Source organism: Megalobrama amblycephala, linkage group LG24, assembly GCF_018812025.1.
Source record: "Megalobrama amblycephala isolate DHTTF-2021 linkage group LG24, ASM1881202v1, whole genome shotgun sequence".
Classification (NCBI taxonomy): Eukaryota; Metazoa; Chordata; class Actinopteri; order Cypriniformes; family Xenocyprididae; genus Megalobrama; species Megalobrama amblycephala.
In genome coordinates, this window is record NC_063067.1 from 30,011,683 (window position 1) to 30,038,763 (window position 27,081).

At 36.6% G+C, this 27,081-nt stretch overlaps 1 protein-coding gene across 2 annotated transcripts; it reads left to right on the forward strand.

Moving 5' to 3' along the window:
* The first annotated feature begins 5,308 nt into the window (after nucleotides 1-5,308).
* zgc:114123 (uncharacterized protein LOC569174 homolog) lies at nucleotides 5,309-21,862 on the forward strand. Of its 2 annotated transcripts, none has more exons than XM_048179016.1 (16): nucleotides 5,309-5,756; nucleotides 8,935-8,966; nucleotides 9,060-9,239; nucleotides 9,388-9,513; nucleotides 9,650-9,709; nucleotides 12,654-12,821; nucleotides 12,942-13,022; nucleotides 15,508-15,625; nucleotides 15,865-15,944; nucleotides 16,251-16,296; nucleotides 16,666-16,733; nucleotides 17,740-17,859; nucleotides 19,910-19,977; nucleotides 20,050-20,077; nucleotides 20,163-20,287; nucleotides 21,495-21,862. In XM_048179016.1, the coding sequence occupies exons 1-16, from the start codon at nucleotides 5,504-5,506 to the stop codon at nucleotides 21,661-21,663; spliced, it is 1,722 nt and encodes a 573-aa protein (XP_048034973.1). In that variant the 5' UTR covers nucleotides 5,309-5,503; the 3' UTR covers nucleotides 21,664-21,862. The 2 variants fall into 2 exon arrangements, with proteins under 2 accessions (XP_048034973.1, XP_048034974.1); XM_048179017.1 differs by having other exon boundaries at nucleotides 5,311-5,756; nucleotides 15,868-15,944.
* The last annotated feature ends 5,219 nt before the right edge of the window (nucleotides 21,863-27,081 follow it).

The following is a 27,081-nucleotide window of genomic DNA, read 5'->3' on the forward strand; positions in this document are numbered from 1 at the left end:
AGCCAACTTAAATTAGAACAGATTTAAAGACAAGACTGGAAAAGTTCAAGATTGAATGCTAACATGCATACTGTGCAGTATATACTGATTAGTTATGTCATTGATATACCCTCAGTCTATGACTTCCAAAAAGCAGTTTTTATTCTAATGCAGTTTATTAAAAAATAGTCAGAATTAGATGCAAACGTAATTGGTTCTGATTAATTCATCACACAGGAAATGGAAGTTTAATATGTGTTTCACCACAAAAGTGAAACCTCAAGGCTTGGCTGGGTTGTTAGCCCCTGCTGGTAGATGTCAAAACCACAACATTTTTCTGAAAAAATAAAATAAAGTTTCTGTATTGAGAAGTAACCATGTGATCTGACATTTTTATATTATTTATACAGTATAGAGGACATGAATTGTAAAGTGATATCAAATTACAGACCTCTGAAATACATAAGTACACTCAGAGATGGGCAGTATTTCAAATACATGTATTTGAAATACAAAATACTAATTTGTATTTAAATACATTTAAGCTTAGTATTTTGTATTTTCAAAATACATAAAATACTTTTTACCAGTCAACCTCTCTATTAGGCAGCTGATTTCAACTAGTTCCTTTTTCATACATGTGAGCCGCAGAAGTATGAGCGCATCTACAACTGAATGAACAAATGATCTGGATTCCTGTAAGGAAACAAGGAATAATGCTGCCTTCGCATTCAAGTGATTTAGTGTCAGAAAGAATAGGAATTATGAAGGACACCGGATTTCTTGGGGAAATCTTGTTAAAGCCAAAATGTATTGAAGATATTTAATTTAGAATAAAATGTAGTGTCCCATTCATTGACAATCATATAAACATTCACAGCCCTGGACATAAGAGCTAGCCAGTCAGTCTTGATTTTTATTATTATTTTATTTTGCTTTTATCAACTAGCTGTTCAAATGTGTTTATTAAACTTCAATCATTACTGCTTGCTATGGCTGGGGAATATATATATGTGTGTGTGTGTGTGTGTGTGTGTGTGTGTGTTGGTGAGTAAAGTGTTAATGACTGAATTATATCATTTACTATATCATACAGTGGCATGCAAAAGTTTGGGAACCCCTTGCAGAATCTGAATAATTTCAATCTGAGAAAATGTTAATTTTAACAAAATAAGAGAGATCATACAAAATGCATGTTATTTTTTGTTTAGTACTGTCCTGAGTAAGATATTTTACATTAATGATGTTTACATTTAGTTCACAAAAAAAAAAAAAAAAAAAAAAGATAAATTTATAAAAATAACCCTGTTCAAAAGTTTAAATACCCTTGGTTCTTAATACTGTGTGTGGTTACCTGGATGATCCATGACTGTTTTTTTGTTTTGTGATATTGTTCATGAGTCCCTTGTTTATTCTGAGCAGTTAAACTGAGCTCTGTTCTCCAGAAAAATCCTCCAGGTCCTGCAGATTCTTCTGTTTTCAAGGATTTATTGCATATTTGAACCCTTTCCAGCAGTGACTATGATTTTGAGATCCATCTTTTCACACTGAGGACAACTGAGGGACTCAAACACAACTATTAAAAAAGGTTCAAACGTTCACTGATGCTCCAGAAGGAAACATGGTAAATTGTACTCAAACATGCAAGTATCTTCTGTTGCTTCCAAAGGGCAGTACTAAATGAAAAAAAAAAAAAAAGATATTTCAACAAAATAAAAAAAATTTGGACATCTTCATCCTGTTCAAACGTTTTCACCCTCCGACTCTTAATGCATCGTGTTTCCGTCTGGAGCATCAGTGAATGTTTGAACCTTTTTAAAAGTTGTGTTTGAGTCCCTCAGTTGTCCTCAGTGTGAAAAGATGGATCTCAAAATCATAGTCACTGCTGGAAAGGGTTCAAATATGCAATAAATCCTTGAAAACAGAAGAATCTGCAGGACCTGGAGGATTTTTCTGGAGAACAGAGCTCAGTTTAACCGCTCAGAATAAACAAGGGACTCATGAACAATATCACAAAACATAAAAACAGTCATGGAACATAACCACAGAAAAATCAGTATTTAAACTCATGTAAACATCTTTAATGCAAAATATCTTACTAATGCATTTTGTATGATCTCTCTTATTTTGTTAAAATGATTCACATTTTCACAGATTCCATGCCACTGTATCAGGGTATGCAATTTTATCTGTGCAGCTTTTATTGGGTGTATGTTGACATGTTAGAGCAGGGGTGTCAAATCCTGCTCCGGCAAAAAATCAGTTGTTCCAATCCAAAATCAGCGAGTGCTTGAAATTAAAAAGAGTTAATTAATGTGCAGTATGACATGAAAGAGAACTCACATTAGGCTTACTCACAAGATGACACACAGCTTTCTGTGCGTGCTGTGCATCCCACGACAAAGATAACAATAAAGATGCTCTAAATGTAGAAATTGTTCTAAGTCTAAACGAATAGCAGAGTCCACAACACAACTATAACGATAATAGCACAACAATGTATTGTTCGAATCACTTTCAGAGTGATTTCATCCAGCTGAGCTGATGAATGAAAAAAAACATTAACAGCCAATCGGAATCAATCCTGATTTAAAGACCGCTGGTGAAAATCAAGATTTTAATGTTGTTTATATGTATTTATAATATGCTTTTAAGACAAACCATGTATAAATGCAGCAGTCAACTACTTTGCTGTGTATTTTTTAGTTCAGAGTACCAAAGACAGGCACAAAAACATGGTTTGAAACCACTCCTGTTTCCTATCATCACAAACAGGTAACCAATCCGGTCAACATGAGGGGTGAGACTTACTTGAGGTTAAAAGCGTTTGTGGATGCTGATTTTTAGAAGGCAGCTGTCTGATTCTGAGATAAGCAATATGATCACGGTTTGTAACATTAGCAACACATTATTAGCTGCTTGATAACTTCACTTTCTGTTATTTGTCCGATATTGTAGAGAGCGATATAAAAAACACACATTACCATTTGGACATCGACTTGTAGACAACTCTGTATACACTCTCCCTCTTCTGAATCAGTTTATTGTTCAAACATGTCTGAATTAAACCAATATTTCCATTTGCCATTGTGTAGCGGCAGCATTTTCTACAGTTACAGAGTGATCAGGTAGTCAGAGCTGGTGTGATTGAGTGGAGCCGGGGACTAAATTACACATTCATGGACCTACGTATACTAAATGAAGCAAGTGTGTGGAGTTAAATTTAAATATTTGAAGGCATGAAAAAATTATTTTCACAGAAAAGTCAATTTGATTATCAAAGATAAGTTTTAAGGGATAAAATGATTGACTACAGTGGGACTTTACAGAGCTCGAGCATTTAAAGCAACAAATGACATACGGTATCTCACAGAAGTGAGTACACCCCTCATATTTTTGTAAATATTTTATTCGATCTTTTCATGTGACAACACTGAAGAAATTACACTTTGCTAGAATGTAAAGTAGTGAGTGTACAGCTTGTATAACAGTGTCAATTTGCTGTCCCCTCAAAATAACTCAACACAGCCATTAATGTCTAAACTGCTGGCCACAAAAGTGAGTACAAGTGAAAATGTCCAAATTGGGCACAAAATGTGTCAATATTTTGTGTGGCCACCATTATTTTCCAGCACTGCCTTAACCCTCTTGGACATGGAGTTCACCAGAGCTTCACAGGTTGCCACTGGAGTCCTCTTTCACTCCTCCATGACAACATCACAGAGCTGGTGGATGTTAGAGACCTTGCGCTCCTCCACCTTTCATTTGAGGATGCCCCACAGATGCTCAATAGGGTTTAGGTACCCTCAGCTTCTTTAGCAAGGCAGTGGTCATCTTGGAGATGTGTTTGGGGTTGTTATCATGTTGGAATACTGCCCTGCAGCCCAGTCTCTGAAGGGAGGGGATCATGCTCTGCTCATTCATGGTTCCCTCAATGAACTATAGCTCCCCAGTGCCGGCAGCACTCATGCACACTCCCACCACCATGCTTGATGCTCACAACGCCATGCAAGACACACTTGTCTTTGTATTCCTCACCTGGTTGCCACCACACATGCTTGACACCATCTGAACCAAATAAGTTTATCTTGGTCTCATCAGACCACAGGACATGGTTCCAGTAATCCATGTCCTTAGTCTGCTTGTCTTCAGCAAACTGTTTGCGGGCTTACTTGTGCATCATCTTTAGAAGAGGCTTCCTTCTGGGACGACAGCCATGCAGACCAATTTGATGCAGTGTGCGGCGTATGGTCTGAGCACTGACAGGCTGATCTCCCACCCCTTCAACCTCTGCAGCAATGCTGGCAGCACTCATACGTCTATTTCCCAAACACAACCTCTGGATATGACGCTGAGCACATGCACTCAACTTCTTTGGTCAACCATGGCGAGGCCTGTTCTGAGTGGAACCTGTCCTGTTAAACCGCTGTATGATCTTGGCCAGTGTGCTGCAGCTCAGTTTCAGGGTCTTGGCAATCTTCTTATAGCCTATGCCATCTTTATGTAGAGCAACAATTATTTTTTTCAGATCCTCAGAGAGTTCTTTGCCATGAGGTGCCATGTTGAACTTCAAATGACCATTATGAGAGAGTGAGAGCGATGGCTGTGTGTTGAGTTATTTTGAGGGGACAGCAAATTGACACTGTTATACAAGCTGTACACTCACTACTTTACATTGTAGCAAGTGTCATTTCTTCAGTGTTGCCACATGAAAAGATATAATAAAATATTTACAAAAATGCGAGGGGTGTACTCACTTCTGTGAGATACTGTAACTGCAGAGTGCATGCTCAGAATATGCTAATAGTTATCTTTGTAGAACTTTATTTCATTCGGGGTGTGAATGGGCCTTAATAGTTCTTAAAACTTCACTGGAAGGCCAGTTTCACATGTATTTTGTGCATTTTTAAAATACAAAATACTGTGTTTAAATAAATTTTTCCACACAGTATTTTGTATTTTATTTTAAATACATTTTCATGTATTTTTGCCCATCTCTGAGTACACTAGTACAACAAGAATGTAAAGTGAGACTTTTTTGAGGTTTTGCTATAAATAGCAAAACAACAAACTGTCTTTTCAGAGGAAGAGCAAATTACCTTTTGATTATAAACCAAACATTTCTTTGCAATAATATCGTCCACATTAACACCAAAGGGATTTCATGTAGACGAAGTACACAGACTTGTATCTTAATGTTGTGATTCATCGCTGTGGAAATGAGGCTGCAAAAGTTTCGTTCGAATCTGCCTTTTGAACCGGTTGATTAACAGTCTGAACGAACCGATTCACAACAAATGAATCGCAGTTCTCCTCATACTAGGGAGAAGTTCGACAGCGTTATCAAAGTGACTCAGTTCTCAGGTGCAGTTAATTACGGTCATTATAGAGAAGAATTGTGAAGCACACGTAAAGGAAGGAGAGGAGAAGTTTTTATCATTGTGGAAGAAATCTTTTGTTATTCAAGCAGCGTTTTAAATACCTGTATTGTTTGTTAAGCTGAAATTCACACGTTTCAGAGGAGATGATGGAGTTATATGACATGAACACAGGTCAGATGTGTTCATATGATCAGATGTCTCTGGTGGAGATGCTTGAGATTCAGGATCATCCTGTGAGTGAGGAGCAGGCGTGGGCTCTGTGCTATCAGCTCTGCTCTTTACTCTCGCATCAATCCAGTCAGAAGACATGGAAAACTGTCGTGTCTCCAGCCGCAGATGGCGTTTTGCTCTCCAGGGACGGCAGCGTCTCTCTGCGGCCGATTAGCAGTGATGCTGGTAAGAACACTGGGGCTGAAAGTATGCAGATTTAACATTTTAACAACAAACTTGTGTTTTGACGTTTATATTTTAAGAAATGTTGTGGCTTCATTAAGTTAAGTGCACTAGCTGTAACATGTTGTTGTCCATTGCAAAATTGAATTTACAATGGAAGTCTATGGGAAGCCATTTCAGAGGGTCTAAAAGCAGAAATTTTTCAAAAGTCTTTCAGTACTGGGTAGTAACTGATTACATATAATCTGGGTTACGTAATCAGATTCCAAAAATGTAGTAGTACTTGTCTATATTATATTATATTATATTATATTATAGCTATTTTTAAATGCTCAATCAGATTACAGTTACTTTTTATGGATTACATGATTACATATTCATACAATGGCAGTAAATTGTTTGTAATTGTATTATTTTATATTTTATTTTGTTTTTATTCATTTTAATTTGACATTTTTATGATTTAATTAATCAATAGCTTTTCATCAACTCTTATTAATCCTTGCATAATGTAATGCTTAATGTATTTCATGTTGTTGATTTAAAAAAAAAAAAGGAAAATATTTTCTTTCTCTCTTTTTTTTTTTTTTTTTTTTTTTTTTATATCAATATGGTACACACAGTAATCCCATTCAAATTTAGGTGATAAATGGAGTAGTCAAAAGTCATCTAAAAGTAATCAAAAAGAATTCACAATACATTATGAAAATTGTAGTTAGTAACTTCTAGATTACTCATTTTAGGTCATGTAATTTGTAATCAGCAACTGTCTACAATTTGCAAGTAATCTGATCAGCACTGATATCTTTGTAAAAGCAATTACATTAATTGTTCCTTGGATGGGTATTTCTTTATATCCTTGCAGTGATATAATTAAAAAGTTAACAGACTTACATACCGGTCATTACAAGAAATTGAAGTGATGGATTTAGTAAGTAATTTGTTTGTGTATGGGTGTTTTTTTTTTTTTTTTTTTAAATCACTGTCTAAATAAATAAATAATCACCATCTTTAAAATAAACACTGTTTAAATAATGTTCATTTTGGTGCAGTCTCAGCCAATGGACTAAAACATGCCCCTTTAGCCTATATATGGGCCATTCTACAGAACTGGTTCAAAGTCAGAGTTGGAAACATCTTGAATTTTTTTCTTTTCCCACAAATTTTGTATATATGCTAATTGTATAATATCCAAGGTTCACATTTCTAGTAATTGTGCAGTTAATTCTAATACTGTATTTTCAGAAAGTTTTGGAATATTTTTCCTCTCTCTAAATGTCACTATTGAAACACAATAATAAATAATTTAATAAGAAGGGTTACATTGACCTATTAATTTTGTTTACATCTACCTTGTAAATATATTTTCTTTGCTATTTTAAAAAAAAAAAAAAGTTTTCACAGGTAAATCAATAACGATTACAATTTTTAAACAATTACAACAATATTTCAAGTGTAATTTATGAGATTTGTTGTATTTTGAATCCAGTCTTTCTTTTTAAAAGGCATAAAGTTAAATCATACTGATTTCAAAGTTAAGGATTCATTAGTTTGAATATACACTGAACCAAACACTATAATAACACCTTAGTTGATAATTCAGCATACTTTATTTTTGACAAAACATCCCATGTTTCGGTTGTGACTGCACATTTTAGTGACAGTAATGTGTTAGCAGCGACCACATCACAATCAATACAGAATCTTAACTCGCATACCTAAGCACTACCAAAGTCCCTTTAAAGACTTTAAGTGTTATTCTATAGTCTTTGGCACTACTAAAACATATTAAAATACTAATGATTTGCATAACTGTACTAAAATTTTATTTCTCCCAAATAAATGATTATATGTTCCCTTTTGTCACTACCAAAACAATGATGACATGTTTCGGTCATGACTGTTTCGGTAGTGACAAATTTAGATACTATTTAGAACCTAGCTCAAAGATGCTAATCAGCACATGGTTTCCTACCACAATTCTGAACAGTTGTACACAGGAAAAAGATAATAAATTTTTATTGAATAACACTCAAAAAAACAATGTCACAACCGAAACTTCACATTTCGGTCGTGACTACTTCAGTAGTGACAATTTTAGATACTTTTGAGCCTGGCTCAAAGATGCTAATCAGTACATGGTTAGCTCAGTTCAGAACAGTTGTACACAAATAAAAACGAAATTTTATGGGATAACACCCAAAAAAGTTTCCTTAATTGCAGAAAAAAAGGTGTTTGTTAGTGACGTTTCTTAAAGTTACACACAGATTTTCAGACATTTTGCACACATTTTACTCAAAATGATGGTACCTATGAAAGAGAAGCTATGAGAGGGAGGGACACAGGAATATTTCCTGATCAAAAATGTAGAAGTGTGGTTAAAATCAGTCTCAGCCAATGGACTAAAACATACACTGTTTCGCTAGTGACATGAAAATGCAGGACACATTTCTTTACATTAAAGTTTCATGATTTAAAAATAAAATATTATTATTTTATGTATTTTTAACTCAATTACAATATGATTTCAATATGATTTTCCCAAGTTGAAATTTAGGGGTTAGGGTTCGGGACAACCACCTCCCAACTGAAAGTACCCAATAAATGATGATTTTGTATATTTTAAGCTTACTGATATTTTAAATATTATTGTGGGATTCAATAGATAATAGAAGGATCTTCGTAAACATCTAAAATTTGAATACTTTAATGCTTTTTAAATGTGTTTTTTTGGTTGTGGGACAGCAGTTTGCACCAATACTGTATAATGGCCCATATATATAGTAAATATAGTAATGGCCCATATAATATAAATTTGTAAATGTTTATTTATTTTATTTTTTGGTAACACTTTATTTTAGGATCCAATTCTCACTTTTAACTAGTTGCTTATTAGATTGCATATTACTAGCACATGTTAATGCCTTATTCTGCATGACCATATTCTACATCCCTTAATCCTATCCAATTCCTAAATTTAAACACTACAAAAACTATTAATAAGCAGTAAATTATGAGTTAAATGAGGCAAAAGTTGTAGTTAATAGTGAATACGTGTTCCCTATACTGAAGTGTTACCATGTGTTAAAAACTGGACCGTTGTAGGTGAAGCAGGCAAAACTGTCAATGCAATTAAACACTTTTTTTTTTTTTTTTTTTTTTTTTTTAAATATCTCTGTAGGTAATTCATTTGTGATCGAGACAGAGGAACAGGTAGGCGATGAGTTTCTTCAGTTTGGTGCATAATCAAAAAACAATGTCTTTCATTCATGCATGTGCCATTGAGAGATATCGATGTCTCTATAGGCCGTTGAGTTTGTGGGCCGTCTTGTGTACTTGAGTCTGGACTGGGGTCTGGAAACACAGGTGGAGCGTGAGTTGAGTGAGACCTTAGAGATCCTGGTGTGTCAGATGACTAAAGTGAACCTCAGCCTCAGCGCCAATCACTCCTGCCAACCCATCTGCACCATTTCTGATGTCATCCAGGTGCTGACATCCACACTCCTTCAGAATCATCCATCTACTGCAATGACTGAATCGGGAGCAGTCACAGAAGCTGAATATGCTTTTGGTCTGAATATGTGAAAGCATGAGTGCTGCAAGTTAGAATGTGTGTCAACTGTGTTTCTGGTAGGTTTGTAAGGAACGCCTGTATGACCCGAGCCAGGCTGTTAAGCATTACAAGAACGTGTGTTCCAGTCTGTTCTCGCACACCGTTGAGTTGTGTCAGTATCTGCAGATTGTTCAACAGTCCCGGGAGGTGAGAGAATTTGAGTGTTGACACCTGTTACGCTTGGGATTGTTTTTTTTGTTTTTTTTTTAACTTGCTGATTGTGTTTTTTAGAAGTAACATCTCTCTCATTATTCACAATTTTATATGGAAAAACTCTAAACAGAGTCTGCAGAAACTGTTTGAATCAGAGACCCAACTGGTTGCCCGAGTGACCACAAACTGGGTAAGCAGCACAGCATTTGTTAAATCACACTGACAAAGATGTCATGGTGCCTGTCAGTTTTTATAATAATCAATTTCACTTTTAGTACATTTACTTTTATTCCTGGGTGATTCTTGGAGCTCAGTACATTATATGTGTGTGTGTGTGTGTATATATATATATATATATATATATATATATATATATATATATATATATATATATATATATATATATATATATATATATATATATATATATATATATATATATAAATAATAAAATATAGTGTGTGTGTGTGCAGACTTGGGAGGGTTACTTTAAAAATTTATACAGTTACAAATCACTTCATAAAAAAATAATTCAGTAATTCAATCCACAATATGAAAGTAATGTAATCTGATTACTTTTTGATTACTTCAAATTTTTTTTACGTCACATAGAAATAAAGATTACGTCACATAGAAATAAAGAAAGGGGTAAACTTTACTGTTAGGGGTCAACTTTACTCTAAATAAATTGCATTTTTAAATTTAATTTTAATTTTAATTATTTCTTCTCAATTTCTGCAAGTTTTTAAATGTTACATGTTCCATACTTTTGAATGGGTCTCAACAATAGAAATATTTAAAAAATCTGATAAATTATCTATTGCCTTGTTGTTGTTGTTGTTGTTGTTGTTGTTGTTATTTAGAGCTTAAAAATATAAAAGTGACATCAGATCATAACCAAACTGAACAAGCTTGGATCAAATATTTCTGTTCTCCTTTTTTTCACCTTTATTTATATAGCGCTTTTTACAATGTAGATTGTGTCAAAGCAGCTTTACAGTGATAACTGGTACATAATTTTTGCTGCACAGCAGCTCTTAAAGAATAGCGTCAATGCAGGCAGATCAAGGCACTGTTGAATATCAAATGTCAAGTGTCCCCAACTAAGCAAGCCAAAGGCAACAGCGGCAAGAAACCAAACTCCAACAGGTGACATCAGGTGGCAAACAGGAGTTAAAATGGAGAAAAATAAACCTTGGGAGGAACCAGGCTTAGTCGGGGGACCAGTCCTCCTCTGGCGAACAGTGCTTTGTTACGACTCAGGTTGCTATCATAAGTGTGATAGGATCGCAACATTCAAAGTATTTATTTCAGTTCCATCCAGTTGAGGATCGTATTCATTATGCTGGTAAGGACGGTTGTTGAACTGTGCTACTGGCTGTCGTGTTGATGAGGCCTTCACGATGAATGATCTAGTTGACTCAGTCTGTGCTGTTCATGTGTGTTCTGCTTTAATTAAAATTTTTAGCATTTTGGTTACTTTTTAAAACCTATTAAAACTAAGCAATCATGTCTCATTTCCACAAACTGGGAATACACAGCCCTATACACACACACACATATATATATATATATATATATATATATATATATATATATATATATATATATATATATATATATATATATAATCTGTGTGTGTGTGTGTGTGTGTGTGTGTGTGTGTGTAAAGGGCTATACAGACATCTAGTGGCTACAGTATGGTATTACAGATTATTTTTAGTCCTTTGATAAAGAAAGTGTTTTTGTAGCTGGAAGGCAGAGTTTGCACTGTTCAACCATGCTGTTTGCATTTTCTTTGAAAACATAATAGCAGCGAAATTTCCATGAATTGAAAGCATTTTCCCCGCTTGCAGCATCGTTTCAACTAGCAGCAGTGATTCAATCTGCGTCTGAGGAGATTGTAGACGAGTGTTATTTGCGCATGCACCAGTAGGTGGCTCACGTGAGTCATCACTGGCAACGGTAATTAATATTAATATTTAATATTTAATAATAATCAATAATTTAATATTTTATACATGTATCATCAGTAGGGCTGTCAATTTAACATGTTAATTTAATTAGTTATGGGGGAAAAAATAAAACACGTTAAAATTAACACATTTAACGCACCCACCCCGGCCCAAATCTAAGTAGTTCATCTTACATTTCATACAGTTGATTGGTGACGAACATGAAGCAGGGCAACAACTAATGTTATGATTCCTACAGAATTGAGTTAGAATGATAAAATTCAAGATATCAGGGCAAAAATGCCCCTGTATGAGTTTTTGTCTCGTGTTTCATGATATAGTTAAGCAATATCACAAGTAACGAGTGCAATATCTCACGAGTGTTGTTTGTGTCCCGAATACTACGAGTGCAAATGTGATGTTGATTTTATACTCAAGTTCAATAAGTCAATGTCGTGTTATTTATTAGAGACAATATTGTCTGCTCTTACTCAGTTATGCCAATGAAAATATTACCTGTAAAGCCAGAGGAGAGCTGTTGTGCATCTCCGAGCAACACACAACGGTGCTTTGTTTCTGAATAAATCCAAGTTTTGAGCGAATCAATTGGGTGAACCAATGATTCAATGATCCATTCATAAAGAGAGGCCGTTTGAACGAATCGAATGAATTAATGACTTACTTATTTAGACATTTACTACCATCTACTGGCAGTTTGTTTATTTAGAGTATCATTTCATAATTTTTTTTTATTATTCATATTTCCGTATTAATAATAATAAACATTTAAAGGCAAAGTTCAGCCAAAAATGAAAATCATTTACTCACCCTCATGGCTGTTGAAGTAAATTCTATGTTTAGTGAAATATAATATTTCTTTCTAAAGCTACTTTTTGTAATGTCTGTTTGATGCTTTTCACATTTAACACGATGACTTTTATGATCTTTTGGGGTAATTTCTCAGCCAAATTTGATGTGCAATTAATTTGTGATTAAGTAGATCGTCACATTGTGTAATTAATTAGATTAATAACTTTAATTGCTTGACAGCCCTAATTATAAGATATATAGCCTACTATGATGTATGTATTAAAGCAAAAGCATTGGGAAATGCAGCACTAGTCAGCTTTCATGGTAGAAGGGTCATAAAGAGTCCTGTTTCTTGTTTCTATACTGCAGGTGTCCACATGGAAGGATCTAGTGGATGAGTTGAGCAGAGGTGTAGAGTTGCAGCCGTTAGCGAAGAGAGTGACTTTAACTAAATGCCCACTGCCTGCTGAGACCCCTCCATTCAACCAGCTTCTGCGGGACATCCAGTGCAGACGATACACGCTACGGAAAGTTCAGGTTTGTGCTCAGTCTGTTTTTGTTCATTTTAGAATGTTTCTTTTTTGTTCTTTTGTCAGTATATTCTGCTTTAATGACTTGGAAATCATTTTGGTTGGATGTACTTCCTTGCATTCGTAGGATGTTGGAGACGGCCAGAGAAAGCCAGACCCTCACCAGACTCTTCTAGAATTCATCCGCTCACGGCCGAAATTACGACCGGTGAGAAGAATTTGTTTATAGCTTGTATGAGGACACAATACAGGTTATGCACAACAAACTTCTGTATTCTGTAAAACGGGTTGCATCACTTCCAGATCTGGTCTTTTGTATGTGCTTCATTTAAATATAAAGCTGTTTTACTCAAGATACCTTCAAAGAAGCGAGCAAAGATGAGCATAACAGATGTCCATCTCATATGCAGATTAATATCTAAAAGTTTATTTTTCTTCTTCTCAGTAAAATTTAGATATTAAAATTGAATAAAATGCCATCATCAAGCCTGTTAGCATCAAGCCTGTTAGCATCAAGCCTGTTAGCATCAAGCCTGTTAGCATCAAGCCTGTTAGCATCAAGCCTGTTAGCATCAAGCCTGTTAGCATCAAGCCTGTTAGCATCAAGCCATGTTCTAACAAAGTTTAAGTCTTAAAGATAGGGTAAGCAATTTCAGAGAGGCTAGCCAATCGCAAGCTAGCTTTGAAAGCACGAGATCCCAGCCTCCCTTTGGAGCATCTCCAAAGCCACGCTTCCTTCAAAACACATAACCGCAGTTCAACGCACACAGCAGATTCTGAAAGCGTCACGAGAGATGGTGTTGAATAACCTCACGTCTCAAAGCACATAACATTACAATAATAATCAACTTGTACAGCCTGACTGCTGCAGATTAGTTTCAGCATTGATAGTGTTGACATTGAAACGCATAAATCCGAGTCTGAGGACGTTAACAGCTCCAAACAGAACATCACTTGTTGACATCTCATAATTACATTTACGACATGGCGTGAACACAGAATAAGCTTGTTGTTTTGGTTCAGGAGGAACTGTAAGACCCTGTATACACCTGGTATTAATGTAGCTCGTCCATTTCGAACCACCCGCTCTAAGCGGAACGTGAACCCGGGCCCGTCTTAATGGGAGTCGGGCGCTCTAACAAGGAGGCTAAAGACCGCAGTCTCTAGCGTCAGTCGCTAGAGTGCCTCTTGAGATCAGGGGAGTGAGGTTTACTAGCCTAGATCTGTTACATTTGAGTTTTGGTCGATCGCATCGCAAGTAGATGAGGGAGACACATTCCCGTTTACATCTGATGTTTTAATCTGTCTCTTGTCCATTTTCAACCACTTCTGTCCTGATTACTTTGAGGGGAGGGTCAATGGACGGGTAAATCTATTGGCTTTTTCAGAGCTTTCAATCTAATGAACAAAATAAGCTTGCGCAATTTACATATGAATGCGCCCGGAGACCACGAAAAAACATGGAGAGCATCAGCTTTCATTTCTGCTCTGACAGCCGCAAGACCACGCCGAACGCTGTGAGTGTGTGTTAGAAATCAAGAATGGTGAGAACACTGTTTTTCATCTTCAAACCAAACTTGGGTCTCCAGCTGACAAAATTTAAATCCTGTCTGGCTAGAGCGCTTCCCATAATGTTTAAACGTTAGGTCAGTAGGCGGAAAGTAGCTGGTCTTTTTCTTGCTGTTCGAATGCATTTGACCACATGTGCATCTACACTACGAATGCAATCCGGTCGAATTTCGAAGTGGTCAAAAGTTGACGAGCTCAAAACATGTCCTCATTTACACCTGTATTTACCGTCATCCATTTGTGATCCAATCGACCAAAAAGCATCTTAATACCATTTTAATATTTAGACCACTTCTATTATTGATTGCTATCAGGATGTGAAGAAAGTTTCACCCAGTGTTCACCAAGTGTTTATGAAAAACATTGCCTACCCTACCTTTAACTTCAAACTGACCCTGTGTGGCCATATGTATTGTGCAAAATTCTTTAAAGGGATAGTTCACCCAAAAATTAAAATTTGATGTTTATCTGCTTACCCCCAGGGCATCCAAGATGTAGGTGACTTTTTTTTCTTCAGTAGAACACAAATTATGATTTTTAACTCCAACCAATGCGGTCTGTCAGTCATATAATGCATTGAAACAGTAACACTATCTATAAGAGTCAAAAAAACACGACAGACTAATCCAAATTAATCCCTACGGCTCATGATGACACATTGATGTCCTAAGACACGAAATGATCGGTTTGTGCAAGAAACCGAACAGTATTTATATAATTTTTTACCTCTAAAACACCACTACTGTATGTCCAACTGCCCTCCACATATGTCCAACTGCCCTCCATTTAATGAGGTCTGATCGCGCTCTGACAATGGAAGTGATCTCTCGCACTCATTGAAGCAAAGCACAAGATCACTTCCATCATCAGAGCACTTTTTTTGACCTCACTAACCGGATGCTGAACGCAGCTGGGATCATAATTTTTCATCAACATGTCAACTTGCATCTCCCAAAACAGTTTTAACTTTTTGACTGATGTCACAATCCTTTTCCATCTAACCACCTGATTCTTTTCACCATCTAATCCAGTCCCTGTGGATTGTCATTTTAATTTACAACTGGACGTTTACTTTTGCAACATCGGATTCCTCAGCGATCAGGTTTTGCTTTCCTCTTCCTCAGGCCTCCGAGCGCAAGATGGGACTGAAGCCCAAAGAGCAGAGCAGTCTACATGAGCTGCTTATGGAGGAGATTCGCTCTATGAACCACTGGAAACGCCTGGCACACAACAGAGACCAATGTACACAACTCTGTCCTATCATTTACAACTTTGTTTACAAAGGAATGGCACATTTATTTTTGCAATAGAATTACTTTTTTGTTTGTTTTTTTTGATGAAAAACAAAAAAAAAGTAAACGTCTATAAACATCTGGGGTGATAGGGGAAAGTGAAAACCAGGCTTGAGTCAGTGCTCAAGTACCGCATTGAGTTCTTTTTCCTCTGAATTTGTAAACCACTGACAATTTTGATTCCTTAAGCAGCAGATGGCTCACCCATTAATGAAGAGACTAAAGGCGCCTCTTTTCTGAAGTCAACTCCACACAGGATACCTTTGGATGTATGAGTCCTCTCGACAGTCTCATAGCAATTCGTAACTATTTTACATTTTGGTGAATTGGTGGCTAATTCATATGAATTCGTACAATCTCATTTGTGCGTTTTCATCCAATCTGCTCATGCGCCAGTGATGAGTATGTTTAGGAGTGGGGTTAAGGTCGTTACATTGTACGACTTCATATGAAATCGCCACCTCGTAACGTTTGTTTTCTTGTGAGATCAGGTTGGTCCTCTTCATATATCTAGCACCACTTGCACAAATGCAAAAGCTTTGTAGTTTTATAGTTGTGTAAAATGTTTTGTGCAGGAAACTCTTGGTTCAGGAAAACCTGAGCAAGACACCAGCTTTACAGGTGAGATCTTGATTTTTGCTGCAGCGAATGAAAACTGATAAGATTGTGTCCATCACATTTGACCTACAAATAAAAAAAAAAAAAAAAAATGTAAATTACAACAAAAGAAATTATAAAAAAAAAATTGCACTGCTATTTTAATGAGAATTAAGTACACTTAACCTATTAATTATATAATACCCATTATTACATTAAAAGGATATTACATTTATTGTTTTTTTAAAAGGCTTGAAAAGTCTCAATACTATTTTCTTTTGATTTTTGAGATTTAAATATTTTTTTTATTTTATTTATTTATTTATTTTTATTTTTTTGAGATTTGCTAAAATTACAATTTAATTTTCTTAAATGTGGTTGTCATTTCATTAGACATCAGAGTCTGCTCAGGAAAGCGCCGGACCAGATCTTTTGCTTGCAACAGGGATCTCTTCAAAGTGGTGCGTCACCTTATGATCAAGGAAATGACACTTAAAACATTTACTCGGTGCACATTAAGTTACATGAAATGAAGACTGCAGTCTTCTACATTTGTCAGGTTTTTTTTTTTATATAAAAATTGCAAAAAGTAAGAACTTTTTTTTTTTTCCAGGTTGTAATTCTTATACTATTGCTGGGGTGTAAAGTACTGAGAAATTGTACTTGAGTTTATTAAATGAAAAGTACCTACCCAAAAAAGGACTTGAGTGAAAGCAGAAAAGTATCCTCGTTTAATTGTACTTAAGTGTTTGCAAGTTCAAAAATTAAACCCTTTTCTAAAGTTTCTTAAATTTACAGGATGCAGTAGAGATTTTCTCATTTTAGAATTTTTTTTTATTCAAAAACATTTTAAACCTGTCAAAAAGCACTATTTTTCTGACTTTAAAACACTAGGACAGAGATTCTAAGTTCTACTTCTATAGACCCCTTTTCACGGATATGATGACGTGTTTTAATGGTCATCAATATCGTAAATCCTGCCAAGTTTGTTATATTTTAATTTTTTGTTTTCTTTTAAATGTATGTACATTTATAACAGTTTTACTTAGTATTATATTACCTTTGCGTCAAATTACAAAAACTACAAAAACAAATTACTTCTGTGAGGGTGTTTCTAATACAGTGGCTATAGAAGTGACAGTAAAAATGACATCTTTTCCTCTTCTGAATGCCGCTTTCTATTGCCACTTTCTATTTTTTCCTATTTTTGAAGTTTGTGAAAACATTATTGTGGAGGTTTTCTTTTGCTCTTTGTCCAAATGGAAACACAAAATATGTACTTCTAAGTTTACATGAAATTGTAATGAGAATTTTTTTTTTTAACCTTTTTAAATGTTGAGTAAAAGTATCTTGTTTTAACAGAACTCAAAAGACAGATTCCCCCCAAAATTACATAGTGATTTTTTTTTTTTTTTTTTTTTCTTCTTCTTCTTCCACCTCTGTACTTTTGAACCTTTCTTGTCCAAGGTTAAGAGCAGTAACAAGGGGTCTGTTCTCACAACGATCGTTGACGTCATGAAAATGCACAGTTCGGAAGGAAAAGAAGATCAGAAGAACATGTTGTGTGAGAGATACCAGGACTGGCGGGTGAGAATTCCTGATTCGAGATCTAAAAAATGTTGTTGCCTAAACTGTCTATGTTCAGACTGCAGGCAAAGCAGATGTTTTTCTCAAATCAGATCTTTTCAGGCAGACTGTCCGCACTAATTGCAAGTGATCAATTAAGATTTGTTTGTCCAGACATAATGCCTATCTGCATGGGTTGCTTTGGTAACAAAATGGGCGTATTCATGTAGCCTCTGTGATGAGGCTTTCAAAATGGTAACCCAAGAAAAACGAGTGCCCTGTCGAGTCGCAGTGCAGAACTCCTCTGTCACACAAGAAAAACTCAACGTTGTGTATAGTAAATATGTTGTGCTGTAGTCATGGCCGAAATCTTTGGACACACCATTTGAATAGTTTCCCTCACTGGTTTTGATGTTCTTGCATTGAAGCTTTGAAGTCCCATGAAACCAAAATTGAAGTTGTTGGTGGGTTTTTTTTTTTTTTTTTTTTTTTTTTTTGGCTTTTAGTATGAATATGTAGGCCTTAAAGGTGCCGTAGAACACGTTTTCAAAAGATGTAATATAAGTCTAAGGTGTCCCCTGAATGTGTCTGTGAAGTTTCAGCTCAAAATACCCCATAGATTTTTTTTTTAATAAATTTTTTTAACTGCCTATTTTGGGGCATCATTAGAAATGAGCCGATTCAGGGTGTGTGGCCCTTTAAATCTGGTGCTCCATGCCCCAAGAGCTCACGCTTGCCTTAAACAACATAAAAAAAAAGTTCAAACAGCTAATATAACCCTCAAAATGGATCTTTACAAAGTGTTCGTCATGCAGCATGTCTAATCGCGTAAGTACAGTGTTTATTTTGATGTTTACATTGATTCTGAATGAGTTTGAGGCTATGCTCCGTGGCTAACGGCTAATGCTACACTGTTGGAGAGATTTATAAAGAATGAAGTTGTTTATGCATTATACAGACTGCAAGTGTTTAAAAATGAAAATAGCGACAGTCTTGTCTCCGTGAATACAGTAAGAAACAATGGTAACTTTAACCACATTTAACAGTAAATTAGCAACATGCTAACGAAACATTTAGAAAGACAATTCACAAATATCACTAAAAATATCATGATATCATGGATCATGTCAGTTATTATTGCTCCATTTGCCATTTTTCGCTATTGTTCTTGCTTGCTTACCTAGTCTGATGATTCAGCTGTGCACATCCAGATGTCCTGCCCATGGATCAGTGATTTTGATGACATCACGTTGCACTTTAGCTTTTTATCAGATTTCCTGTCCAATCAAATGCTCGAATCTGAAGCAGGGGTGGTGAACTCTGGTCCTGGTGAACTCTGGTCCTGGAGAACCACAGTCTTGCAGAGTTCAGCTTCAACCATGATGATAACTCAACTGCCTGCTTTCTGGTAACCCTTCAGACCTTGATTAGCTTGTTCAGGTGTGATTGATTAAAGTTGAAGCAAAACTCTGCAGGACTGTGGCTCTCCAGGACCAATGTTCGCATCCCGTCCCCTACGTTATAAATAGACGCTGAAGCTGTGGCAAAAATCGGTCACTAGTTCACTTCACACATTTACTATTTTCTACATGGTGAATGGCACATATATAGTGCACTATATAGGGGATAGGGAACGATTGAAGACAGTGTAAATATACTTTCCATTGAAGGCAAATGAAGTCTGGTTTCACATTTGTGTGCGCTGTGTGTCGGTTCATGTGACACCTGTCTGCTCCGGTCCAGAGACACGAGAACACGGAGTGGATCATATCCTTGAGTCAGCACCGACAATTTGAATTCTACACAGAATATGTTTTAAAGCAATATGGAGGAGATTAGGAGGAGAAGTGATTCGAGAGTAGAAGGAAACTGAGGCTTTACCAAGCTCAACAGCTCTGGCCTCTGTAAAAAAAATTGGAATCATATTTTTGGAATCATACTTTTTTTTTTTTTTTTTTTTTTTTTTTTTTTTTTTTTTCACTGCCCAGACTTTCACCCACCTGGATAAAATCTTGATATGCAAAAAAAAAATCACATTTCTGATCATGTCCTCAAAGTCTGTTCTTCTTAGGTATGTTCATGCTGTGCATTGAGAAGCCTTTATTTCACGTGGCATAACATCTGCTCTCTGTGTCGGAGGTAAGATCGCTCATTTCTCTGAATGTGCTCATTAGGAAACCTGTGTTGTGACACGTTCTGCTGTGTTCACAGGGTTGTGTGTCCTGGGTGTTGTATAGAGGTAAGCTGATGCTCTGATATATTGAATGTTTGGATGCCTGATTAATGACGTGTGGCTGTTCATTTGCACACGTTTTCTGTAACAGATGCGTCTGCCCTCCAAGCGCTGCATCAACCTTCCACTGAGCTTCTTCAAGCAAATCGTGATGAAGGATGGTGAGCAAAGCCAGAGAAATTTCTGGAATGAACGCTGGTCCTGGAATTCAGCCTGGTAAGTAACAATATCTGTTGCACTAAGTGTACACAATTTTTTGCACTATACCCTGAAAAACATCGGTTTAGAAACAATTTTCAGTCAGAAATTGTTAGTAAATGTCCCTATTCTACTTACGGAACGAAATGGCAAGTGACATTAAATTAAACATGAAATTTGAAAGTAGGAAAAACTGAAATCTTGTTTTGTAAAACTTATGCGCACGTAAGCTGTTCTTGTAGACATACGTTTAGTGTGGACACTTCTTGTGTCCTCAAACCAGATGGCTTAGAAAGGCGATCATTTGTTTATATAAAGCATATACATGTACATTTTTTTTTTTCTTTCGAAAATGACTGATCGTTTCACTAGATAAGACCCTTATTCCTTGTCTGGTATCGTTTAAAGCCCTTTGAAGCTGCACTGAAACTGTAATTTTGACCTTCAACCATTTGGGCTCCATTGAAGTCCACTATAAGTAGAATAATCCTGGAATGTTTTCATCAAAAAAATTAATTCCTTTTCGACTGAAGAAAGAAAGACATGAACATCTTGGATGACATGGGGATGAGTAAATTATCAGGAAAGTTTTATTTGAAAGTGAACTAATCCTTTAAGCACAAAAAGCTTTGAAAAAGAACTCAATGCGGTACTCGTGCACTGTCTCAAGACTTGTTTCTTCTTTCCCTTATCACAGCACTGCGTCCGTCTTCTGACTTGCACCCCAGATGCTTACCATTTTATCTTTTTTCTGAAACTATAAGAGATGTTAATAATGTTTAAAAATAAGAAGCTTTATGATTACAGCAGAAATACCAGAGCAAATTCCTAGTCTTCGAATATTGTTTGCCTTCAAGTCAAAAAGGTTGAGAGCTACTGCTCTAGCTTGTATCCACATACTCCTTCACAACATCAATGCGTACAATACTGCAATGCCTCAAAAACATGTTGTTGTTCATCTCATGAGTTCAGCCAGATGTCATGATAGAGGTCTGCAGAGGCAAATCCATCTTCCCGTTTATCTCTATTAATGTGGCCATCAATATTGAAATACTGGACATTTGACAACAATCTTAAATAAATCCGATTTCATCACTTGCAGAATGATATGCACTGATTGGTGCTGCCTGAGTGTTTCCATCAATTTCTATAACGATTGTATGTGATGTATGGTATGGTCTGGTCTGTTCTTCTCTGTGTAATGTTTGTCGTCTCTGTGCCACAGGATTCCTCTAGTTCTAGTGTCGTGCGGGAATGACAGGACATCTGTTCACACTCGGGCTATGCGCGACTGGTACAGTCAGGACATCTGTGTGAGCTGCCAGAAGGATTTATTAGAGACGTGTGACTCTGTTCTGTCCAGCTATCCCATCAAAGACTCTCAGGAGATATGACCACCCTCCCTTTTCATCACTCTCTCCATTTTTATGTGTTCCTTTATTTGTATATCAGCGGTGTTTGTGTTTTCGTTGTTGGGCTGTTCACAGTTTGGCACCATGTTTGTTTGACACGTTTCTGTTTTTCACAGATTTTGCAAGTTTTAAGGTTTTACATTGTGAACAATTAAATAAATGTACTGAACATTTTTACTAATATGTGTGTATGCATGTGGAGCACAAATGATGAATGGTCTTCAATGCGGTGTACAGAAATATCGAAAGAGAAAACCCACATGGATGTTTCGCAGTCGAATAAAACAAATACTAGCTAAATGAAATTTCATACTTTTTATTCCAGTGGGTTTTTCTTAGTGTATATGTTTGTCAAATTTTACACAAAGGAACTGTACACTAGTGATGGTCTAGAGCATTCTGTATGCCAGTGTGGGTTCATTGTTCATTCGTTTGCCACAAAGATTTTCAAAATTATTGAACATATGTTTCAGGAGTTATGAGTGTTTTTCAGTTGTAGCACCCCCTATGGGCAAAATGTGATGTGAATTGTTTGTCCTCAGAATATCATTTTTGAGTTTTCAAGTCTGGGACGTCTTGTCATGAGGGTCTTGAGATGATGCATCCCAAATTTGGTGTAAATCTGACCAACGGAGTTGTCTGAGGAGATTTTTCTGAAAATTCAAATGGAAACCATTTGTAGAAACATGAAATATATTATAAAACTCATTTCACATTTAAAAAAAAAACAAAAAAAAAACTGAACATAAGTTTTGTCTGATTATGATTTTTTTAAACCAAGTCAGGCTTGGTTTAAACATATTTTCTCACTTATAAAATGTAGTAATAATAATAAATATAGCTGCAAGCAGCAATTATGGGGTCAAGCACAAAGAAGGCATGACAAGTCATGACCGCATGGCTGAGAGTATCCTGCAACAATGAGGAATTAAAGACATAGGCTGAATCCCAAATGGCACCCTAAACCCTCACGGTCTTCCTCTGAGTCCCGCGCTTTCGTGACGTAATGCCGATTTGACTGCCGGGTAAAGTCCCCTGCGTAGCTTGCAAACTTGCGGGCTCAGCTGAAGTGCGCATCGAGGGCGCATAGCAGCCGCAAAGGGGGCACTTGCGAGCACTCTTCTGAAACCTAAAATGATGAATGAGATGCCCTACGGTCTCGTGGACTTGGTGGACATGCTCACGCAGCAGTCATTGTAAGTCCACAAGACTGAAAGTGCATAGAAGTGTGCCATTTGGGATTCAGCCATAATGTCATTATTAGGCAAAATGGCTGAAAATCATGAATGTAGTCACTAATCATGAGTTAATCGTTTATCACTTTATACCAATAGGTGGCGCTGTGATCAAATTGATGTGTGTTCAGAGTGAGGTGACAATAGCCGCTTTTTCCACTGTCGGGCCAGTGTGAGCCAGGGCTAACAGCGTGCTGGGCTGGGCCTATGGCCACAGACCTTAGGCACCGAGGCCAAAATCAAGTTGCGTTTCCACTGTCGGTCCGCTAGCTCCGCAGCACTGATCTAAAAACCGCCCTTAAACACACCTCCCTCGATCAAACGTCACACAACCCAACCCATTTCAGAGTGTAGACCATCACCTGACTACAATTAGCTCCGCCTTTCACCTCGACCGCGCCTCAAGCCCCAGCTGGCCCGCTTTGGACCAAGGTTTTCGGCGGGCCTGAAAAACCCGTGCCTTTGGCAACGAGGAAGCACCGAAGAGGCACGATCAAGCCCCGGAAGTGACAGTGGAAACGCGACCGGCCCTGGCACGCACTAGCACGCCCGCCTTTGGCCCGGCAGTGGAAACGCGGCTATTGACACATGAAAATTTGGTGTCAATATGCCAAAGCATTGCAGAGGTATAGCCTCAGTGTCATTTTGGCATCATGCCTCAACTTTGCGGCGGTATATAAAAACTTCATCTGTTGACATGAAATCCATGACTTTTTGCTGGCAAGGGGTGCATTTCCCGAAAGTATTGTTAGCCAACTATGGTCGTAAGTCCCATTGAACTCTATCGGTATGACGGAATTTGCGACCATAGTTCACTTTGGGAAACGCACCCCTGGTCTGAAGATGATCTGACATGGATTTGGTGAAAATCAGACTAATGGTCTAGGAGGAGTTTGAAAAAGTAGGTTTTTAAAGAAAATCAAAATGGCGGACAGGAAGCTTGGCCAACAATTGCCCTGTCCAATTACCCACACTTGCAGTCTTTGCACTTGAACACTTGTCTACTTACATGACGTATTTCCTGTATTTGGCTCAAGTGTTCAAGTAGGTGTGAAGACTGCAGGTGTGTATAGAACTTATGATTACCCGATAGGACACACTTATAGTCTTGAAAAAAATGCAAGCGTGTACAGCTTTTTTTTAAAATGATTTCAATACTTTGCATTTTAAAATTCACTTCTAAATGTCTGTTCAGAGGTCGCTATGTAACTAACAGAAGACACAATTTTAAAATTGTGATAAAAAGCAGTTGCAAATGATGTACAAAATACACTCATCTTTGCATCAATAAAATGTGCAACACATTATTTTACTACCAAATTTTATGTAATATATAATTAATTTAACTTGCAGTCGAATGTTTTCCTTGACATCTTGTGATTTCGGGGCATGTGAGTTTCTGAACATAATGCATGATGGGATACACTAGCCTCGAATACCGCTTTGAAGCGGTATTCAAGATAGTGTGGGTTTAGTGTGCATTAAGGGCACTGCACTTGAGCATTTTTAAAACATGGGACAGTCTTACGCACACACTTCCTGTCGTGTGTACGTGCTCTCAAGTGGCCAAGACCGCAAGTGTGGGTATTGGGACAGGGCATATGGGAACATTGGTATCAATCTTCTCGGTGTGACCCAGGGAATATATTAAGTCCAGTTTCATGACAATAGGCTTAATCAAAAGCTATTAGAATTTTTTTAATGTCAATATAACTTTTGACTACAAGGTGACGTTGTCTTGAAACTTTTTGTGTACCTTCAGGGCACGGTGCAATGGCACGTTTCAAGTTTTGTAATGATAAAATGCATTCATAAAATATAGCAATTTATGTCATTTAGCAATTAATACTGTATTGTAGTTAGTGGTAATTTCATGTTTTGTTCAATTATAGCACCATCAAGTGAGACAAAAAAAAAAAGAAAGATGTTTCCTCAGAGTGCACCCATACATAAATGTCAAATTTGGTGAAAATATCTCTTTTTGTCTTGGAGTTATAGACATTTATATTTATGCGCACATAAAAAATGACCCATGCACAACTTTGATTACATTTATTTCACCACTTACTATCAAAATTTTGACATTTGGTCATAGCGCATAGCTAACAATCTATGTTTTCCTATTTTCCTATTTTCGATCACAACATTGCACAAACCATAAGGCCTAACATGTTTGGTATTGTTAGACTCGGCAAGGATTCAGGAATCTAAGGAGATGACTCCCCTGAAAATAAGTCAACCACATCCAAAGTTATAAGCATATAAATAATTATTAGTTTTCACCACTAGGTGCCGCTGGTCCGAAACTTCTCATACTCCTTCAGGACATTGTGCCGATGACCCATACCGAGTTTCGTAACAATCCTGTTCATGCATTCACAAAATACAGCATTTTACTACAAAATACAAAATGGCCAATATGGGAACATTGGATATCATTTTTTTGGACTCATGTTTGTCATAATTGCATGGATCTGAAGATGATCTGGTTAAATTTTCATAAAAATTGGAGCAACGGCCTAGGAGGAGTTCGAAAAAGATTTTTTCAGAAAGTTCAAAATGGCGGAAAAATTTTCATGATGGAAAATTATATCATAAGCCCAAAGTATAGTTCACTTTTTACGCGTGACACGAATTTTGTCATCAGAAGATATACACACCTCCAGATTTTTGTTACCGCACAAATTTGTATGAGCAGGTCGCACATGCGCATTTAAACTTTTTTGCAGTAATTAGTCACAAAGTGGCAATCGTGCCCTGGGGGCGTCGATTCACAAGGTAGTCAAAACTGCATAAACAGAACAGACTGGAACCCATGCAAGCTACAGTGACAATGGAGGCCTACATTAGACGAGAGATTGTGCGAAGAGGTTAGAAAGCACCCTCATTTGTACAAAATTTGTACAGTTTTGAGAGATTGCTCAAAACTGCACATGCGTCGAACGCCTGTGTATGCGTACGAGTCAAATGAAGTATACTTTCCAAGGCTGTGCATTCGACTACACTAGAATATGCGTAAAAAAAAGTATACCCAGGGCTATAGGGTGCAATCGAATCGTCTTAAGCCAAGGAATGAGATGAAAATTTTGTTTCTAGCCCTTACAGTTCAAATGTTAGTAGCATAAACGAGAGTGCAAATTTGGACAGTTGGTGGCGCTATAGGGATTAAGTTAGAGACTCCAAATTTGCTATGGTGAATGTTCAGACTGTCTTCTATCTGTGTGTGTAATATAGTTAGTCTGGTGCAACTTCACATCCAACAAGGAATAGAATATATGTAGTTTGGGAACAAAACCAGCAACACTTGTGGCGTGGACAGGTCAAAAATAAGCAAAAAGCTTATATGTGCAAAATTTCATAACTTCTATGGGCTGCCATAGACTCCCAGAGCAGAAGAATGATAATTATAATAGGAATGCCAGCAATTACAATAGATGCATTTTTAAAGGACTATTTTCAAAGAACCACTTTTTATTAGGTTCAGATGCCTAGATTACTAAAGGATAAACTAAAGGACCATTTCCCAAAGAATTAATGTCCGACAATAATGCCTATAATGTGTGTCATAATTATGACTGAATTAATTATTAACTGAATTCAGCAATATATTCATAAATGTTTATTTTATAACCTGTTACTTGTTTACTTATAACTTTATTAGTAATACCCAGCTAAACTTTTCATTACCATGTCAAAAATCAGTTTTAATGAACATTTATGAAAATGATCTCTGGAATCATGCAAAAATAAAGATGTGTAATAAAGATAATGTAAATATAAGCTTCAGCAACTATAAAATAAAGCAATGTTTTGTTTAACCCTGCCTGCACATAAAATACTGAGGCAGCACATGATATTGGCATTCTTCTTCACCTTTGGTGCTTGGACCCCTATAATAGTGAAATTTTAGTTTAGAGGTAATCTGTAATTTAGGGGGATTTTGAGCTAGATGTTTGAACAGAAAATCACTTCTAAAGAAAATGAATTCTTACAGCACCATTCTTCCCAACGCATGAAGTTTCATAAGACCTAGACGTAATACATGATAAATTAACTTGATAAAACTGCCTTTAGATCTTAACTTGAGGTGTGTGAAGAAGATAAGTTTGGAGTTTGCATATAATGTTGTGGTCTTAGTGTTCAAAATCCAGTGTGTACTCGGTGT

What these genes read in the sequence shown, in the direction of transcription:
- zgc:114123 (XM_048179016.1), top strand. Translation starts at nt 5,504, where the DNA reads ATGATGGAGTTATATGACATGAACACAGGTCAGATGTGTTCATATGAT. An exon ending in GCAAGACACCAGCTTTACAG is followed by an intron (nt 16,297 to 16,665) that starts GTGAGATCTTGA and finishes TCATTTCATTAG; the next exon opens with ACATCAGAGTCTGCTCAGGA. An exon ending in ATCTGCTCTCTGTGTCGGAG is followed by an intron (nt 19,978 to 20,049) that starts GTAAGATCGCTC and finishes CTGTGTTCACAG; the next exon opens with GGTTGTGTGTCCTGGGTGTT.